At 53.6% G+C, this 17,688-nt stretch overlaps 2 protein-coding genes across 3 annotated transcripts; one reads left to right on the top strand and one right to left on the bottom strand.

The window, feature by feature from the left end:
- The first annotated feature begins 2,954 nt into the window (after nt 1-2,954).
- VAT1 (vesicle amine transport 1) lies at nt 2,955-11,202 on the top strand. Its single transcript, XM_066336784.1, is given in 7 exon segments — nt 2,955-2,985; nt 2,988-3,280; nt 4,097-4,304; nt 4,622-4,792; nt 4,880-4,969; nt 5,887-6,128; nt 7,140-11,202. Coding segments are annotated over 7 exon segments (1,137 nt in total). The 3' UTR covers nt 7,242-11,202.
- A 295-nt stretch (nt 11,203-11,497) lies between these two features.
- On the bottom strand, nt 11,498-17,557 carry LOC136372244 (uncharacterized). 2 transcript variants are annotated; one of them, XM_066336767.1, is made up of 6 exons: nt 17,338-17,557; nt 16,889-16,992; nt 15,005-15,968; nt 13,140-14,572; nt 12,596-12,804; nt 11,498-12,137 (listed from the first exon to the last, which is right to left on the bottom strand). In XM_066336767.1, the coding sequence occupies exons 1-6, from the start codon at nt 17,513-17,515 to the stop codon at nt 12,068-12,070; spliced, it is 2,958 nt and encodes a 985-aa protein (XP_066192864.1). In that variant the 5' UTR covers nt 17,516-17,557; the 3' UTR covers nt 11,498-12,067. The 2 variants fall into 2 exon arrangements, with proteins under 2 accessions (XP_066192864.1, XP_066192863.1); XM_066336766.1 differs by having other exon boundaries at nt 13,140-15,968.
- Between the last annotated feature and the right edge of the window lie 131 nt (nt 17,558-17,688).

Genomic DNA, 17,688 nt, shown 5'->3' with positions numbered 1-17,688 from the left:
TGTAATTTACTGTGATACAGGCACAGTCTCACCCAAGAGGCACAGCATTCCTGGTTCGTGTGATGCAGGTGGGACATCTTATCTGTGCCTTCCTCCCTGTGCATCCTAACACACTGCACACATGGGTGAAGAAAAGGCAGAACAGAGACAGGAGGAATCTCCCTCTTGAGTTCCTAACAAATCCAGGTAGATGAATCGAGGTCAACACTTGCTGTAGAGGCAGGATACCAAACTGTAGAGCCCTGAAAGCGTGTGTGTGGGTCCCTGCACCCCATGGGGGCTGACTGCAGCCCCACAGCTGCTTCCCAAGCCTGCAGTCAGGGGGACAGGGAGCAGAGGGGGACTCGAGGAGTGTGGGCAGCACCAGCAGAGCAGAAGAGGGGGATGGTGGCACCAGGTCAGGGCCAGAGCACCTCACCTGTGGTATGCAGCCACCCCACGTCAAACAGCCAGCCCCTGGCCACCAGTGGGGTCTCAGGAAGCCCTGCCCTGTGGGGTAAGGCTTTTGTGGACCTGAGCCTCTGGGGCTCTGTCCTGAGAGAACCCTGGGAGCTGGCACAGGCAGCTGGCTGCTGACAAGAAAACTGCTGCCAGTTCGTTGGCTTGTATTTTTTTTTTTAATCTTCTGGCTGGTCACTGTTAAAATGTCCTTGAGAACAGAGGAGAGGGAGTGCTACAGCCCTTCCTAGAAATAAAAGGACAAGGAACAAAGGGCCAGGCAGGAGAGCTGGCACTGCTCCTACTGTGGCACATCCTCCTCAACCCCTTTCAGGGGATCAGAGGGGACTGCAGGAGGCTGGAAAAAGCAGGACAGCAGCTGACAGGGAGGTGCAGGGCTGCTGGAAAGCTGAGTGTCTGACAGAGAGAAAATGAGGACAGTTACCTTGGTGGCCTGTACCCACCTCTGGCAGTAAATCACAAAGTCAGCACCATTCAGAAGGGCCCTTGGCCATGTGCTTCTGGGCAGCAAAAGCTCACATTTGGAGAGCTTGCTGAAAAATGGGCTGGAGCAGTGAGCGCCAATTCCACTGGGTAAAACAGATTTCTCTAGCTAATGTTCCCTTGTTGTTCTGCCCCCAGTGGACAGCTGCTGGGATGGACTGGGCATCCCAGGTCTGCAAGCTCAGAGTGCCCAGCCCGTGCCCACACACCAGCACCTCCCTGGCTGCTCCCCAAAACAGCTTCACTCACACCAACTGCAGAGCAGCAGCAAGCCAGGACTGACCTTAACCTTGCTGCTTCAATACGGTGAGATAACTACCCCAGCAGGACACAAAGTGAAGGGAGCAAGGATTTACAGGGAAAATGTTACTGACTGACCTGATAGGAAAAAAAATGAGTCAGGAACATGAAAGAGACGAAGGCAGAAAGAGCATCATGCCCAACCACAGAGACCTGCCACTGTACAGAAATGTCATTGTCCTGTCCAATCTGCTCCAGAACTTCACACAGCTGGAGCAGTCTCACAGAAGAGGAATCTGACTTCCCAAACCCACTGCTTTCACTGACCACTTAGCCTCTGGGGATCATTCCCTGAACTCTGGGGCCAATAGAGGCTCCCTTTGGACCAGCGTGTTTCGGCCACCACAAGAGCCCTGACAGCTGTGAATATAAATCACAGAAAGAAAGGCTGGGAAAGCTCCTAGGAAGAGCAGTAGAAGATGAAGGATTGTTTTGACTGCTTCTTTCTAATCTGGGCTGTGGGAAATACCCACACATCAGGAAAGCACATCCTTATTTCTCAGAGCTGACCAGCGGCAAACAAAGGGTAAAGCTAAACTGTGCTTCTGTCGTGCAACTGGACTTGAGTCTCCTCCTTGTTCCCACTGCAGCCACCCCAACACCCATAAATCTGCCACATGATGTGCAGCCTGCCCCAGGCTCTGTCCTCCTGCCTCCTTTCCTGTCTTTGTGCTCCTCTTCCTGAGCAGCCCCAGACGCTGCCAGTCGCAGGGCAGCCCAGCCCGGCTCAGCAGCCACCCCGGGACTGGTGCAGCCCCCAAAGGCCATGGAGAGGCCGGGGTTTGCTGATCCGTGCGCCAGCCAGAGCTGTCACAGCGCTGGGAGTGCCCTGCCCTGCGCAGGCACTCTGCTGGGTTTTGCTTGGCTTGGGAATGACACAGGAATTTCCCAGCGCGCTGATTATCCTCCTGGTGGTTTGTGTTTTCTTTTTGAGCACGGATATTTTGCTGGTTCTGGGGGCTCTCTGATCTGCTCGTTTGAGCAGCCACCCTGCAGTGGCTGCGGGTTGTTAAGGATGGGTTCCCCAAGACCGCACAACTGAGCTGCGGATTCTGCAGTGCTCCACACACACAAAATGGCACCGAATCGGCATTCCCGGTGGTAACTGTGAAATCTGGGAGCCGAACAGGGATTCGAGCAGTGAGCTCATGGAGCAGGCTGATGTCTGCTGGCAGAGACAGAGGTTGAGTTCGGCGATCTGTCTGCTGCCTAATTTATTTTCCTTTAGTTGCCCGGCTAGAACTCCGCTCCTCTCTCGGACCTGTGCGCAGCCCGTGTCCCCTCCCTGCCGCCCGCAGCCATCGCAGGGCCACGGCCGCTGAACTCCCCGCAAGTGTCAGGATTTCCGCACTATAAACCGTAGAACTAACTCAGGGAAATGATGCTCCAGCAGCACTGCCGTTTGAGCCATGTCCCCAGGAAGCACGCAAGCAGCTTGTTTGCTCGAAAAAAGAATGATTCAGCTAAAAAAAAAATAAAAAATAAAAATATATATATATAGAAGACAGAAAAGGCGGCGTGAAGAAGAAGAAGACGGGGGCCGGGGCAGCGGCCCCGGGGGCTGACCGGGAGCACCGCCACGCCCGCCGCCGCTCCGCGCTGCCCCGCGCTGCCCCGCCCGAGCCGCTCCGCCCCCGGCCGCGCCCCGGCCCTTCCCCGCCGCCGCCGCCGCCGCCGCCGCCGCCCGCAGCCGCTCTCCGCTCCGCAGCGCCATGTCCGCCGAGCCGGCCCCGGCCGCCGCCGCCCCGAGCCGCTCTCCGGCCCCGAGCCGCCCAAAGGCGGCGGGGAGCCCGCGGAGCACCGGGCGCTGGTGCTGACGGGGTTCGGCGGCTACGACAAGCTGAAGGTGCAGACGCGGCGCTGCGCTGACCCGCGGCCCGGGGAGGTCTCGGTGAGCGTCCGCGCCTGCGGCCTCAATTTCGCCGACCTGATGGCACGGCAGGGCCTGTACGACCGGCTGCCGCCGCCGCCCGTCTGCCCCGGTATGGAGTGCGCCGGCACCGTCCGCGCCCTCGGCGAAGGCGTCCGCGACCGACAGGTGAGGGCGGCCCGGCGCTTTGGCCCCCGAACCGCCCGGGCCCGGTGCCCGCAGCCCCGGCCGCTCCCCGGCGCTGCTGCTGGCCGTCCCGGCGCCGGGGCTCCCCGTCGAGGCGGGCCCGGCCGTTCTGAACCCCGCCAGGGAACCGGCCGGTCCCACCCACGGAGGCTTCGGCGGCGACCGGGCGGCGGACAAAGGCCGGGGACAAAGGGGTAGGGCGGGCAGGAGTCCCCGGGCCGGCCCCGCTGCCACCCGACGGGCCGGGAGCCCCGGGGAAGAGCTGGGCACGGCCGTGTGCCTTAGATTCAGCAGGTTTTCCTAAGTTTGGATGTGCATTTTCCGTGATTGATGCTACTAAACGTTTCCTAAAGGCTCCTGCCTCTTTGGCAGGATGATCTTGATCCTTACAAGGAGCAGCAGTAATATTTTTTGGTGCTTAGACTTCTTAGCTTTAGCAAGGAGGGCTGGATATGGTCCTCCATCCCTTTTGCCTGGTTGGAGATCCAGCATGGATCCAGTGGTTGGTTTGGGCAACCACAATTTGGGTTTGGGTACCACTACAAAGCCAGAGCCTGGAGTGCCTGTGGTGTCTGAGGTTCCTGGTGTGTGGCCAGGTCTGTGGTGAGAGGTGCTGTGCTGCAGTCTCCCGATGAAGAGGGAGCAGGCTGTGGTCTTCTGCCTGAGTCCTGCTGCAGTCCCTGCAGTCCTCTGCACAGAGAACAGTGTGTATGCGCTAGCTCTGACATAGGACAAGGGTCTGATGGCTTCTGCCAGCCTTGGGGGCTTGTTTCAGACCAGCTTATCCTCTGATTTTAGGTCGGCGATAAGGTAATGGTCCTGGCTAGGTCGGGGCTCTGGCAAGAAGTGGTGAATGTGCCGGCCAGTCACACTTTCCCAATGCCTGAGGGGATGAGCTTCGAGGAAGCTGCTGCTCTTCTTGTTAACTACATCACTGCCTACATGGTTCTGTTTGACTTTGGAAATCTGAGACCCAACCAGAGTGTCCTCATCCACATGGCTGCAGGTAAATAGTTCTTGCCAGACCATGCTGAGACTTTGTTTCACCATGCAGTTTCCGAACAAGTGACATTGGTGAGGAAATGATCAGAATGGGGCTGGACTGACAAAATGTCACCTAGCAGAGAGGCAGGCTTCCTGCTGACCCCATTGCCCAGCAGCTGGGGTCAGTCTCTCCCAGTGTGACCCAAGCATCAACCTCACCCAGCAGAGTTTCAATTCCACAGCTGTGCTGTGTGGTTGGTACGGGCAGGGATTATTTACCTATGCAGAGGTTTTTCTGACTCCTGGGGCTTCTAAATCTTTCTCACTGCTGATTTTCAGGTGGTGTGGGAACTGCTGCCATCCAGCTGTGCAAGACTGTAGAAAATGTCACCATTTTTGGCACAGCATCTGCCTCCAAGCACGATTCACTCAAGGAGAGTGGGGTTGCTCACCCCATTGACTACCGAACGATGGATTACGCAGAGGAGATCCGGAAAATCTCTCCCAAAGGTATGATGTGCTGGAGGACTTCTGCAACTGTCCTGCATTTCTTTCAATTGCAAGGAAACTTCTATTTACTTCCAATTCCCTCTCTAGGTGTTGACATTGTCCTGGACCCTCTGGGAGGATCTGATACAACCAAAGCTTTTAACCTGCTGAAGCCGATGGGCAAACTCATCACCTACGGTGAGTGTGAGCAAGGTGCCCAAACCCAGGGTGAAGGTGGAATGGGATCCACACAGGGATGTTCTGTGTCTGGGTGCATGGCTGTCAGGGAGCATCACTATTCCTCACTGCACTGTGTGTTGTAGTTTTATTGTTTCATTAAGGTCTTCAGGATGCTTTGGCTTGGTGAAACACTGAGGGGAGGGAGTTATGTGTCTTGCCCCCAGAGCTGTGTTCACAGGCTCCAAGGCTCTTCCCTCCCATGGAGAAATCTCTCTTGGAGTAAAAGCTCGTGCCTGCAGGGGAAGCTGGAATATCCTCAGGGAGGAATACTGGCATAGCTGCTTTGTCTAGGCTGAGTTAATGCACAGCCTTGCTTTTCTTTTAGAGGATGTGTGGGAGATGAGGTTTGAGGCTACTGAATACTTATCTCTCCATTCCCCAGCCCTGGAACACTGTGATTTTGTCCCATAGACAAAGCCCTCACACAACCCCCAGTGGGATTCCAGACACTTGCACCAGTGTGCTGCTTTGGTTGTCCAGCCACTGCAGTGTGTGATTCCCCTGAAGAAGCAGGGCTGTAGGAGAAGGGGAAAGCTGTCCTGCCAGCCTGGCTGCATGTCACTTGTAACCCTTTCTTACCTCTGCCAGCACTCTAGTCTAGCTGCACTGCTGCTGCCTTAGGAGGGCCAAAGAGAGTAGTTGTTCTGCATTTTTGCCATGTGAGTGCTGATAATCCAAATTCTGCATATCTTGAGGCTGAGGCAAGTGCCTGTTTGCATTGAAGGTTGACCGGGCAGGTTGTGCTGTGGTCCAGTTCTCAGCTCTGTCCCTCACTGTGCTGAGTGGCTGTTCCCCTGTGCCTGTGAGCTGTTCCATGGGGTGCCCATCGCCTCTTGTGCTGTGTTCCAACTTTCCTGTGCCTTCCCTTTTTTCAGGGGTAGCAAACCTGCTCACTGGCCAGAAGAAGAACCTCATGGCTATGGCTAAAACCTGGTGGAACCAGTTCAGCATCAGTGCCTTGCAGCTCCTAACCCAGAACAAGGCTGTGTGTGGATACCATCTTGGATATATGGATGAAGAAGTTGAGCTTCTCGGAAGTGTTGTAGCCAAGCTGGTTAACCTGTACAGTCAAGGCAAAATCAAGCCCAAAATAGATTCTGTATGGCCCTTTGATCAGGTGAGTCTCAGCTATCATACAGAGAGGGGTACAGAGTGAGGACCTTGCTCATGGGGCCCGAACTGTTAAAAATGTCTAATAACCATCTGTTCTCAGTGCCTTATTCCTTTTAAAATATTAAGGCTGAGTCAAGTGGCTGGGCTGTTCTGCTCCAGTGCACAGGGCTGGGCAATGCCAGACAGTGTCCCTGTGGAGCAGGGCAGGTGCTCAGCTGTGCTCCACGGGCAGCAGCAGCCAGGAGGGGGCTGGGTTATACATCAGGCTGGAGTGTGCCCTGAGTAGTCTGTACCCTGTAATTAAGCAGACAGATGGGAAGGTTGTTGCTGCCCTTCCAAGGGTGCAAAAGAGCCCAGGCAATGAAGCAGAATGAGGATATTAGAAGGGAGCAGCAGGCTTTTCAGCAGCTCTGCTCTGCTCAGGGTTATTGTATTGATGTGTCCAGGCAGTCAGGCTCTTCCCTTGGGAATCCTGTGCTGGGGCAGGACTTGCTGCATGGGAGCAAAGAATTTAGTGATGATCAGTCAGTATTCATACCTGAGAACTAGTCTGATGCAAAGGTTTAAGGAAAGCTTTGATTCCAGGCCTGGGCCAGGTGCTTAAAAATAATGATAATGATGATACAATTCTGTGCATATATTGTTTTGTGTAGCTGGTGGAGGCTTTGTCCTCTTGGCAGGTGGCTGGATTCCTCCTTTTGGGGAGGAAGGAAGCTGTGGTGACACACACAGCACTTCCACATTTATGTGAGCAGAACATCCTTGTGTGTGTTAAAATTGGGTTGTGTGAATTCTTGGGGATAGTTTCCTGTGGGCCTTTTAGGGTGATTGCCCAGGTCTGTCTAAAGCATAAGCTGTGCAAAGGCACCTGAATGCTTGTGACTTGCTTGAACTGCCAGGAAAGCTGCCTCAGCTATGCCTCAGGCTGGTCTGGGGGGGGCTCAGGGGCCCAGAAAGGGCATGGATGCACTCTGCAGTGGGTGTGGGGGTCTCACCAGGCTCCTTTTGCTTCCAGGTGGCAGAGGCTATGAAGCAGATGCAAGAAAAGAAGAATGTTGGAAAAGTCATCCTGGTTCCTGAAGCACCCAAGGAAGAATCTAAAAAAGCAGAGAACTAAGGAGAAGAGATGTATGCAGATTATGAATTCATGATTTAACTCCCTGATCTCTTTGGGACCTGGAAATGGACAGATCAGTATCTTCCATCTTTCACCAGTACAAGAACATCATGGTTATCATTCAGATGAGGTTTGCATGCTCTTGTTGTGACTGACCGTTTGCCAGATATGCCTCCTGCTCTCTCTTTTGAAGCCTGTTTATTTCATACTGTTTTCTAACTGCTTGCTTCTCCACTGAATTTCCAGACTAACCTTATTTTCCTCTGGCAGGGAGGCTGAAGCTTCCAAGCTGTTGGTGACTGCACAGCCTGTCACTGTAAAGTCACGGCACAGTGTACTGTAACATCTGCTGAGTATCTCTGCAGAAGCTGAGCCCTGCTGAAGCATTTGCACTGTCAGATTTGGGAGGCCTGTTCAGCAGAGGATTGGCCAAATGTAGGATGTTTCCTCCACAGCCAAAGGAAAACCACAGCTGGCCTAGTTTAATTCGACCAGGGATTTCTCTTCTGTTCACACTAACCTGGCTCTATTCCCTCTGCTTTTTGAAGGCCACTAACACAGCCAGATAGTAACAGCTCATGTTGTTTTTGCCTTGACCATCCTGGCAATTTGGAGTCTATGGCATATCATACTTCATTTGCAGTCACAGGCTGGGCTATGACTACAGAAGTTTTAATTGGGTAACCTGATCCTGTCCATTTTCTATTTCCAAATTGTATAGAGAGATCTGAGCAGTGTCTGATTCTTAGAGACCATAAGGACTCAACTGTGTCTCAAACGACTGGAACAATTGATGTTGGCTCTGTGCTTTATTATGTTTGGCTCCAAGTTGATATTGTTAGGGCTTCACCCATGTCTTTGTATTTCCAAGGGCTGCAGTATTGAATTGGACTTCATGGAGGTGGAAACAATCCCCTGTTAATGCTTTGTGCAGTGCCCTGTGCACTGAGGAGGTGTTGCAGTTTGGGAAGTAACTTTCAAGAGCCAGTCCTGTGGGCTGGGTGCCCAGCAGCCTGGGCTGCCTCTCCCTGTGGCACACAGGTTAGCAAAGCTCTTGTCAGGGTAGCAGTTGGGTGATTAACAGCCCAGCTGTGTGTCAAGCCTCTTGACCTGCACATTCTGAGCAGTTTTCCATTGTGTCTTAGCTCATTTGCTGCAGCAGGGCTTGACTCTTCCTCCCCTGAATCTGTGTCTTGGGGCTCCAGTGCTGAGGGTTTAGGAGCTGCCTGGGATGCTCATCCCTATACCAGAACTGTGTTTCTCTTCTACTTTTCTTTCCTTGTGTGCATCTGGAAATGGAGCTGTGTAGAGACCCAAGCCCAGCTCTGTGAGCACCCTGAGTCCTGGGTGATGCTGTCCTTCCCCCTGGACCCTGCTTGCAGCTCTGGGCAACTCTGATGCTGTCAGTGCTTACTTGTCATGGATTGTAGCTGTGGTGGGCTTTTGGGCTTCATTTTGGATTTGAAATGGTAAACCCAAGGGCACCAAGAAGAGCTGCCCATCATGAAGGAACTCGTGCTCCAGAAGGAAAAACTGGAGACTAGAATCCTGCTGAACTAGCCCACAGGGAGGGCCCAGGGCCCAAGGAGGGCAGGTACCTGCTGGGCACAGGGCCGGGCACGCAGCTCCACCACCACCCAAGAGAGCCCACACCACATGGGGCTGGGGTTCCTCTCTGGCTTCTCTCTCAGCCTGCTCCAGTGGGACTCCTGTCTGTCAGGTGCAGCTTGTGGTTCAGGTGCTTGGGCTCAGTCCAGACTTCTTTAGAAATACATAGACACAGCTTCCAGGAGTCTTGCCCTGGTTAACTTTAAGTATTGCAACAGCCCTGTTCCCTACAACCTCAGAGGACTGCTGGAGTCCTCTTGCAGATCCTTGTCACTTCATGTCTTGAAGTTCATAAAACACAGGCTGATGGAACTCTCAAGCACAACTTTTTACCTTTCTGAATCCAAAATCTTGCTGCTTCTTTCAGCCTGCCCTGTTGTGTGAATTTAGATTGAATCCAGCAGTGTCTAATGCTACTTTACCAGGTGTGAAAACAGACGGACTGTCTAAATTGCTGAAATGGAAAGTCTGGACCTGTTCCTCTGAGAAACTGGACTTCACCTTGATGACAGGGCAGCATGCTCAAAAGGCACACAACCCTGCACATCTTCGGCTCTGCTCCATTGTGAAAGGAAAAGCTATTACGGTGTGTTTCATAGTAACATCCTCTCCCTGCTTTATTCTGAGCCAGCCTGGTGCTCAGTGCCTTACGTGGATGGCCTTGGGTCTGGCAGGGCTCTCCCAGCCCCCTCTGCCCTGCTGCCTCCTCTGTGCCACAGGAAACAGCACCTGGGTGCCTTCTGCTGCATGACCAGGAAGTCACTGGGGCCTTTTCCATTCTGGCCTTTCAAAGTATTGCCAAAACCCTGTTTTGACTCTTATTAGCTCTGTTTTGTCAACACTGGTGATGTTGTTGGACTTTCTGTGAATTAGCTGTTCTGTCCCCAGCTGTTCCAGCCTTTCTGGGGCTGACCTGCTGGTCCTGTACCCCCCAGTCCATGAGACCTGTTGTAAAGCCCTTGTGTCTCCCAGGGCAGCTGTTTGGCTCCAGAGTGAGCCTTGAGTGAGGCTTTATCAGCTACTCTAGCCTTGGCTCTTTGGAAACAATCCTAGCTCCTGGCTCTCTTCAGGCTCACATGTCTTCTACCTAGAAATTCCTGAAGCCCTTATCAAGGCAGGAATGCCAAACAGTTACTGCCTGTTCCAGCTCAGCACTGACTATTCTGTGTCTCTTGGTAGCAACAGTGTTTTCTACAGGAAGACCAAGATTAAATGTAACCTTGCAATCCTCCACCCCTACTCTATGCTCTGCTCTGGGTGGGTGTGGTCGGTTGTGTTTTGGTTTTTTACTTTTCTTTTTTTATGGGCCAATAAGTATAGAACCTATGTAAAACAACTTCAAGTGTCTTAATCAAGTTAACCAGCCGGTTTGTATACTAAGGACCAAAGCAAAAAAACCAAAACGAAACCCTAGGATAAAAATCATTCCATTCAGTGTTACTTGTTTAGGGCAAAGTTGTGCCACTGAGGAACTGGGAGATTCCTGTACTTAATCATGTGTGCCATTCCAGAAGTGCAATTTAATGTTTCTTTTACTGATTGTCTGACTCAAAAGTTGTGCCATGAGGAGTCCAAGTGGATGTGTAAGGAGCTGATGAGGCTCTCACAGCCCTGCCTGCTGCAGGGGGCTCGGTGTGAGTGCCTCTCCTGTCGTTGCTGTAGTGGCCTCCCAGCCTGGTGCTGCTGGCCTTGGACAAAGGGTAACTCCTTTGCTGTCACCAGGCAGCAGTTGCCACATTTTTGACTCTTTGGTTCTCCAAAGCTCACTTGTGTTGCAAGCTGGCTGCAGGAGGGGAAGGGAGCAGAGGTGGCCACTGCTTGCACAGAGGAGTGTGCCCCCTGCCAAGTGCTCTGGGAAGGAGTTCAGCTCTATGTCTTCTTTTAAACTAGAATTGGTTGGCCAGGGAGAAGTAAGAAGCATTGTGTGTGTGAGGCTTCAGCTGGTGCAGGATCCTGGCCTGCTGACAGCTGCTATCATAGGTGTTAAACCACTCTGGTTGCCTGAAGTCTCTGCTGAGCCCTCGTGATGGCAAAGTGTTATTGGCAAGTAGTACATGAGCATGATGTGAAATGTGTTAGACTCTGAGTGAGCCTCTTACAGCATATGGTCTGGTCTGTACTGTCTGAATTGTGTTGATTTGCAGATTTGTGATATGAGTGATGCTCACCCTACAGACACATAGCAAATCTTTTGTTTAAGAAATATATTTTGCTTTGTGCGTGTAACCAAGTTGGACAGAAGACAACTGCAGCACTGCTGTTTACATGACTACAATGTGTACTGCTCCTCTGTCAAATGTTACCATATGCCTTATGTGTTTCAAATGTTAATTAAAAGCATAACAAAACCTTCCACAGTATGCTGCTAGGTTTTTGTTGTGGTGAACCCTCTGCCCACAGCTCAGGGCAGGTTCAGTTGATGAAGTGTAACACTCCCAGCATGAGAAGATGCCTCTGCTCTCAGGGTAACTGTTAATTGTTGGCATGAGTGTTGTTCCTGACACTCTTCCTGGAGGGCAGCCACGGTGATTTTTGTTTGTGAAGCCTTTAGCTGGGCTCTGCACTTTGTATCTGAGTGTCTCAGTAGCCAGGTGGGACTGAAGTGAGTGCCTGGGCTGAGGGTAAGACAAGGCATGAACAGACACTACCAGAGACTAAATCCTGTTTATTTGTCAGCATAGAGACTGTCCCTGGGAGGCAGCTGCTGTGGGTGCTGAAAGCTGTTTGTGTTCTCCTCAAGAGAGCACCAGGTCACCTGCTGGCCTCAGAGCAGGTGCTGGAGCATGGGGCTGTCTGCTGGGGCCTGAGCCATCAGCATGAAGAGCTGACACTAGAGAGAGTTCATCTGCCTGTAGCAGCAGGAGGTGGAAGAGACTTCCAGAGGATGAGGCTGGACTAGGTGCAGACTGCTGCCCAGGTTTGTGTCTGCTACTGAAAGCCACACGGGGCTCAGCTTGTAATTAGCTGAAATCAGCTCTGTGAATGGCTGGCAGGACACACATCCAAGAGGAGCTGGAGCTGATCCATGCTGAGGCCTGCCTGGGGCAGGGACAGAAGGTGCTGCTCTTTGCTAATGTGCAGATTTCTGGCAACATCTGGGGAATGCAGGAGCTCCTTCGACAAACACCTGCTTTTTCCTGAGCTGTCTGTGTTAGGCTGTAGTTTTCTCAGCAGGAAAAGAAGGCAAAGGGAAGCCACAGGCTGTAGCTGTGGGAGAATCACACAAAGCCCAGTTTGTTCAGAACTGTGCTGACCTCATGGAGGTACTGGGCATCCGGGTAGCCATTCCTGTGGGGCAGAGAGGAAGCACTGTAAGTCCTGCTGATGTGCCAAAACCACAGTGAGAAGCAGCTCTTCATTTTTGCCCTAACCTTTCAGCAGGGACTGAGAATGGAAGTCCTGCTCCTGAGGTGTCCTGCTGCCTGCAGGCACAGCTCCTACCCAGCACTGTCATGGGAAGAGCTGGAAGTGAACAGGGCCCAGAATTCTTGTCCATGGGGAACTTAGAGGTTTCCACACCACTTATGGTTGTGGGATGGGAAAGGGCTTTTGCTCCAGCTGGAGGGTGCCAGGGCTGGTCTGCCATGCCCTGCAAGCTGAAGCAAAGGGAGGCACCCACTCTGCCACTGTGGGAGGGTGGAAGAGCCATCCCCGACAGGATTTATTGAGCTGGAGCCCATGCTCCTCCTCCAATTGCTAACAAACCCACAGCCATACCCAGAAGCTTATGGTGAGCTGGGCCATACCTGGCTTTGCCTCCATCCCAGGAGGTTTTGTGGGGGATAAAGGCCCATGTTACTCTTTCTTCTCCATTGAAGGACTTGATCTGGAATGTCAGCCCACGTTCAAATGCTTTCTTCAGCAACTTTGCTATCTTCAGCCCTTCTAGGTTATCAGGCAGGAAGGCACAGAAATTTCCCCCTTTGTAAGGCTGTCCTGGGTGAGGGTCCCAAACCTTAGAACAGGAATAAGACATTTTTAACAATGGCTGGAGTGCTGTGCCTCTGGGGGGATTTCTAAGGTTTGTCTAGCTACAAACTACACTGATGACCATGATCCCCACGGCCTGATAGTCACTGTCAACTAAAACCAAAGGTCACACATGCTCTTGAGAAGCAGCAAGCTGCTCCAAAAACCTGATGTGGAGATTTTTGCCTTTCATAGGTTAATACCTCTGCTGCTTTGCAGGGGGTAGGGAGCTGTGACTGCTCTTTTTCCCCCCAGCCACCCTGACAGAACCCTCCCCACGTGGGCTGCAGTGGGCTGGGGAAGCTCTGTGGTGGTACTTACCCCCTGCACACCATCAGGGATGCTGTAAGCAAGCTGAAGTGTTGAGTCCTGATATCCAGGCAGGCTCTGAGACAGGGAGGAGATCTTCAGTGTCCCCCAGATCCTGCAGCTTGGGGCAGCTGAGGAGGATCTGCAGCCAGCTGGCTGCACACTGTCCGCTGGAAAACATGTCCTGCACAGGGCGTGACCACAGCGGCCCTGGCAGGAACCAACCTGGTCCAGAGAGATTGTGCTGCTTTCCTGTCCAAGGCTGAGGTCTCTTCTCTGCTGTGATGGGAGGTCAGGCTCCTTCTGCTCATTGCCCCTGCCCACTGGGAGCTGGGCCCTTCCCTGATCTGCTGCAGGTGCCTGTTGGACCACAGCTGGTGGTGGCTCAGCAGCCGTGGCCCTGGGTAGCCAGATGGGCATAGAGTGAGGAGCTCCATCAGCTGCAGAGACTGGACAGGGCTGCTGTCCCATTGCTTCATTGTGGCCTCCTCTGCTCTTGTCTCTTGCAAACTGGAATCTGTCTGGCAAGACTTGTTTGAACCGAGTGGTGTCAGGTTCCCCCAGAAACAGTTTTGCCCTTCGCTGTTCCTGGGACTCCCTGAGGCCAAAAGGACTTGGCTTATCCCCTGCACCAAGGCTTGGAAAGCTGCTTCCTCCTCTCCCAGACACAGAATCAATATGGTCCCTGATCTCCTCCTGCCCCCAGGACTGCTGGAACCTCCAAAGACTGGAGAACCTCTTTTCGTCAGCCTCTGGCACCCAGGAAGCCCTGAACACATCTGTAGAGTGTACTTGATTGCTGATGTTCAGGCTGCCAGGAAGGGCTGCATCCAGCACTAGGTCTTGGCTTCTGCTTGGCTGGATGAAACTTGATTTCCCTGTACTCTCTGGTCCAGGACACATGGGTGAAGACTTCATGGCACAGAGCCTCCTGGAAGAAAATATGTGGAAGGCCTCGGTCACTCCTGGCAGCACGTCCTTGGGGTACACAAGATGGAGCTTGTACTTGTCTTTGCTGAGTCCAACCTGGAAGGATTTTCCTCGCAGGAGGCTGCACAGTTCACTCAGGTCACTGTCATCTGGACCTTCAACAGCAAGCTCGGAGTAGCTCACACTCTGACACACCAAGTCAGGGCACTTCTGCACAAGGCTTTCCACCTTCCATCTAGCCTGGAACAGCCTTTTCCTGTCTGCTGCCTGCAGCACCAGCACTGTGCAGTCCCCAGTGTGGCGCTCCAAAATCTGCACTCCTTCAACCCTGCACAGCTCATCTATAGTGGCATGGCAGACATCTTTCAGGTAAAACCACTGCAGAGAGTCCAGGCTCATTTCCTCACTGACCCTGCTGCTGCTGTTGTCTCCAGAGTTGTTGCTTTCCTTTGACCTTGGCAGGGAGAAGCTATGGGACCGCCGCAGCACGGGCTTGGATGCAGAGGGTTTGGAGCCTAAAGCAAAAGAGGTCCATGTCACATCACAGATGCTGGAGAGACCAGTGAGGGAGTGGCGCCCAATGGGACCTGAGCCATTAGAGTCCTCAGGATGCTGAGAAGTGCTTTTTTCTTTGCCTGCACAAGGCAAGGGCACCTTTTGTTCTGTGAGTCTGGCACCTCCTTCCACGTGGTCCTTTTCTGTGGGGTTGTTCTGCTGAGACTCTGCTGCTGACCCCAGGACTTTATCTGGCATAGGGGTGGGAGGTCGATACTGCTGGGTCAGTGCCCTGGGGTCACTGAGACCAGGAGCATTTACCTCTGATGAATGTTTTCCAGAAAGCTGCCCCTGTCCCACCGATGGAGAGTCCTGATCCAGCAAGAGGTCCTGGCCAGCCTGAGACCTGTCAGCTTTCAGGGTGTTGAAGTTGGCAGCTAGCCTGAGCTCACCTTTCAGCTCTGGCCTGCTGGGGCTAAGCCTTGTGGCTGAAGTATCCACAGGCACTTTGGCAGGGGGTAGTGCAGTCTCTGAGGTGCCAGAGGGCTGGGAGCTGCTCAGCGTGTCAACCGTGCGTGCAGCACCTCTCCTGGTGACATAATCCTGAAGGAACTTCTTGGCCTGGGACACATCAACAAGGTTTCCAACAAGATAAAGCTGCTTCACATCCTCATGGCAGAGCAACCTGGGATACAGCTTCTGCAGCTCACGTGTCAGAGCCACGAGTGCCTGGCTGTCCATTCCCAGCCCTTCCTTAGCAATCTTCTCCTTGCGCAGGCTCGCCTCCAGCTGCTGGTAGAGCTGCTGTAGGGACAGGTGGGCCTGGTGCAAGGCATCCATGTCCCCAGACACCCCTCCAGATGGCTGGAGGTACAACACAGCAATGCCATTGTCACTGGCGTCCACCACATCCACGTGATGTCGGTGCAGCACATCTTGGTACTCAGCAGCACAGAACTTCTGCATGTACAAGTAAATGTCCAAGTCCATTGCTAAGGAAAAGTCCTCCAGCTTCCCCGAAAGTTCCACAGCTTTCCCGCCCCCTGGGGTCTGGGGTGATGGGACTTCAGCTGCCATTTCACCCACCTGGGCCTGATTTGGCAGCTTTGCTGTCTCTCGAGCTGACTGAGTGGAGTCAGGCACTTGCTGGTGATCCTGCATTCCCATCTCTGTGGCCCCACAGCTGGAACCCGGCCGGAAGATCTCACCAATGGCTTGGCTCTTGAGGTTCAGGCTGCCTAGCAGGTCTCTGCTGAAGGTCTGCAGCTGAGTGAATGGTCCCTGGACTATGCAGTGCATGTTCTTTGAGTCGAAGCTGAACTGTACATCATTGTAGTTCTTTTGTAAGTCCCTCAGGAGGGTTTTGCCCACGGGCAGCTTGCCATAGTCAATTGTCATGCACACACGTATGAAGACCTGCAAGTAGATAGCAAGGGAGTGAGAGAGCAAGGACCAAACCCAAGCCCTTTCAAAGGCACAGGAGAAGGCAAGTGCACCTGGCCCCTGAGTTACTGTGACTGAAGAGATGACACACTCTTCTGCCTCCCTCCTTCAGCATCCTACTTGCAAGAGAGATGGACCCTGACACAGACAGGACTAAAAGACCCAGACTAAGCAACTCTTTGACCTTGTGCACTTGTCAAAAGCTTTCTGCAAACAAGGAATCAGACAGGGAAATTGCACAGAGATAAGGGCCACATTTCTACACACTGGGAGCTCTTCAAAAAGCCCAAACCCAAGAAATCCACTGTTGTTTCTGCATCTGAAATGCAGTTGCTCTCTTGCCCTTGCAGACCTTCAGCTCCAGATCTTCAAACACTTTTGGCAACACAGGCTTGCAAAAACATCTGCAAGGCCAGGCTAATTCCCGTGCCCTTGTTTTTGGGGCTCAGACATGAAAATGAGACATGACTACTGCCATGGTCTCTTGAGACTGGAGGAAGAGGCAAGAACCCTCCAGTGCTCCCTAGACACCAGCATGTGTGTATGCTGAGCTTTCCTGAGAAGAAAAGAGGAACAATACACTGGATGTCCAGCTGATGACATGGCAGAGGCATTAACAGGATCCCTTGTGTAGTACCAGATGGACTGGGGAAACATGCCTGTTCTCTCCAGCCTGACTACTCTTCATTTGACAGGCACAAATGCCAGATGACTGAGTGCACAGCCTGCCTGTGCTATTAGCACAGAAAAAAAAAATCTTCATTTGAATATGAATGAAAATGGATTTAAATGTAATTAAGATGAAAGGAGACAGCGAGGGCTCCCTTCTCGAGCTGTCTGCCCGGCACAGAGTCTGTGTGGGAGCAGCTGGGGCTGCCATGTCCCCTCAGTACCTCATCAGGGCTCAGCTCTGCAGCGTGCAGCGTCACCTCCAGCGGGTACCGTGTCCTCCCGATTGCCAGCACGTGGTTTTTCACCTTCAGGATCCTCTGGGCCACTGGTGGGAAAAGCCCCCCGGACCTGTGTCAGCCCAGCCAAGGGACAGCAGTAGGGCTGAGGACAGAGAATGATGGGAGAGGGAACAGCAGGACAGGGGACAGGGGGAGAGGGGATGGCAGGGTTGGGAATGGCAGGACAGGGAAAAGTGGGGCTGGGGATGTTAGGACAGGGAAGAGTGGGGCTGGGGATGCTGGCACAAGGAAAAAGTGGGGCTGGGGATGGTGGCACAAGGAAAGAGTAGGGCTGGGGATGGTGGCACAGGGAAGAGCAGCGATGGGGATGGTGGCACAGGGAAGAGCAGCGATGAGGACGGTGGGACAGGCCGGGCCCCCGCGGGCGTTACCTTCAGGCGCCTCGAAGGTGATGAGAGCGCAGGGCGGGGAGCCGGGCAGCACCCGCACTTCGGCAATGTCCCCGCCGCCGTTGCGGGAGCGCAGGAAGTGAATGGTGAGCTTGTCGGCCGCCCTGTCGGGAGGCAGCTCGGCGGGGAAGCCCTGCACCCGCACCGTGCGGCCGGCCATGGCCGCGGCCGCCCGGGCCCCGCCGCACCGCCAGGGCCTCCCGGGAGCGGCTGTCCCGCCTCGCCTCACCGGGCCCTCACCGCCCGGCCCCAGCCCGGCCCTGCGGCCCCGGCCCCGCCGGGAAATGAAAGCGAAAGCGGGGCGGCCCCGCCCTGGGCCCCGCGGGAAGGCGC

The sequence above is a fragment of the Sylvia atricapilla genome, chromosome 27 (assembly GCF_009819655.1).
Source record: "Sylvia atricapilla isolate bSylAtr1 chromosome 27, bSylAtr1.pri, whole genome shotgun sequence".
NCBI classification, from domain to species: domain Eukaryota; kingdom Metazoa; phylum Chordata; class Aves; order Passeriformes; family Sylviidae; genus Sylvia; species Sylvia atricapilla.
This window is presented reverse-complemented; position numbering and strand designations above follow the sequence as displayed.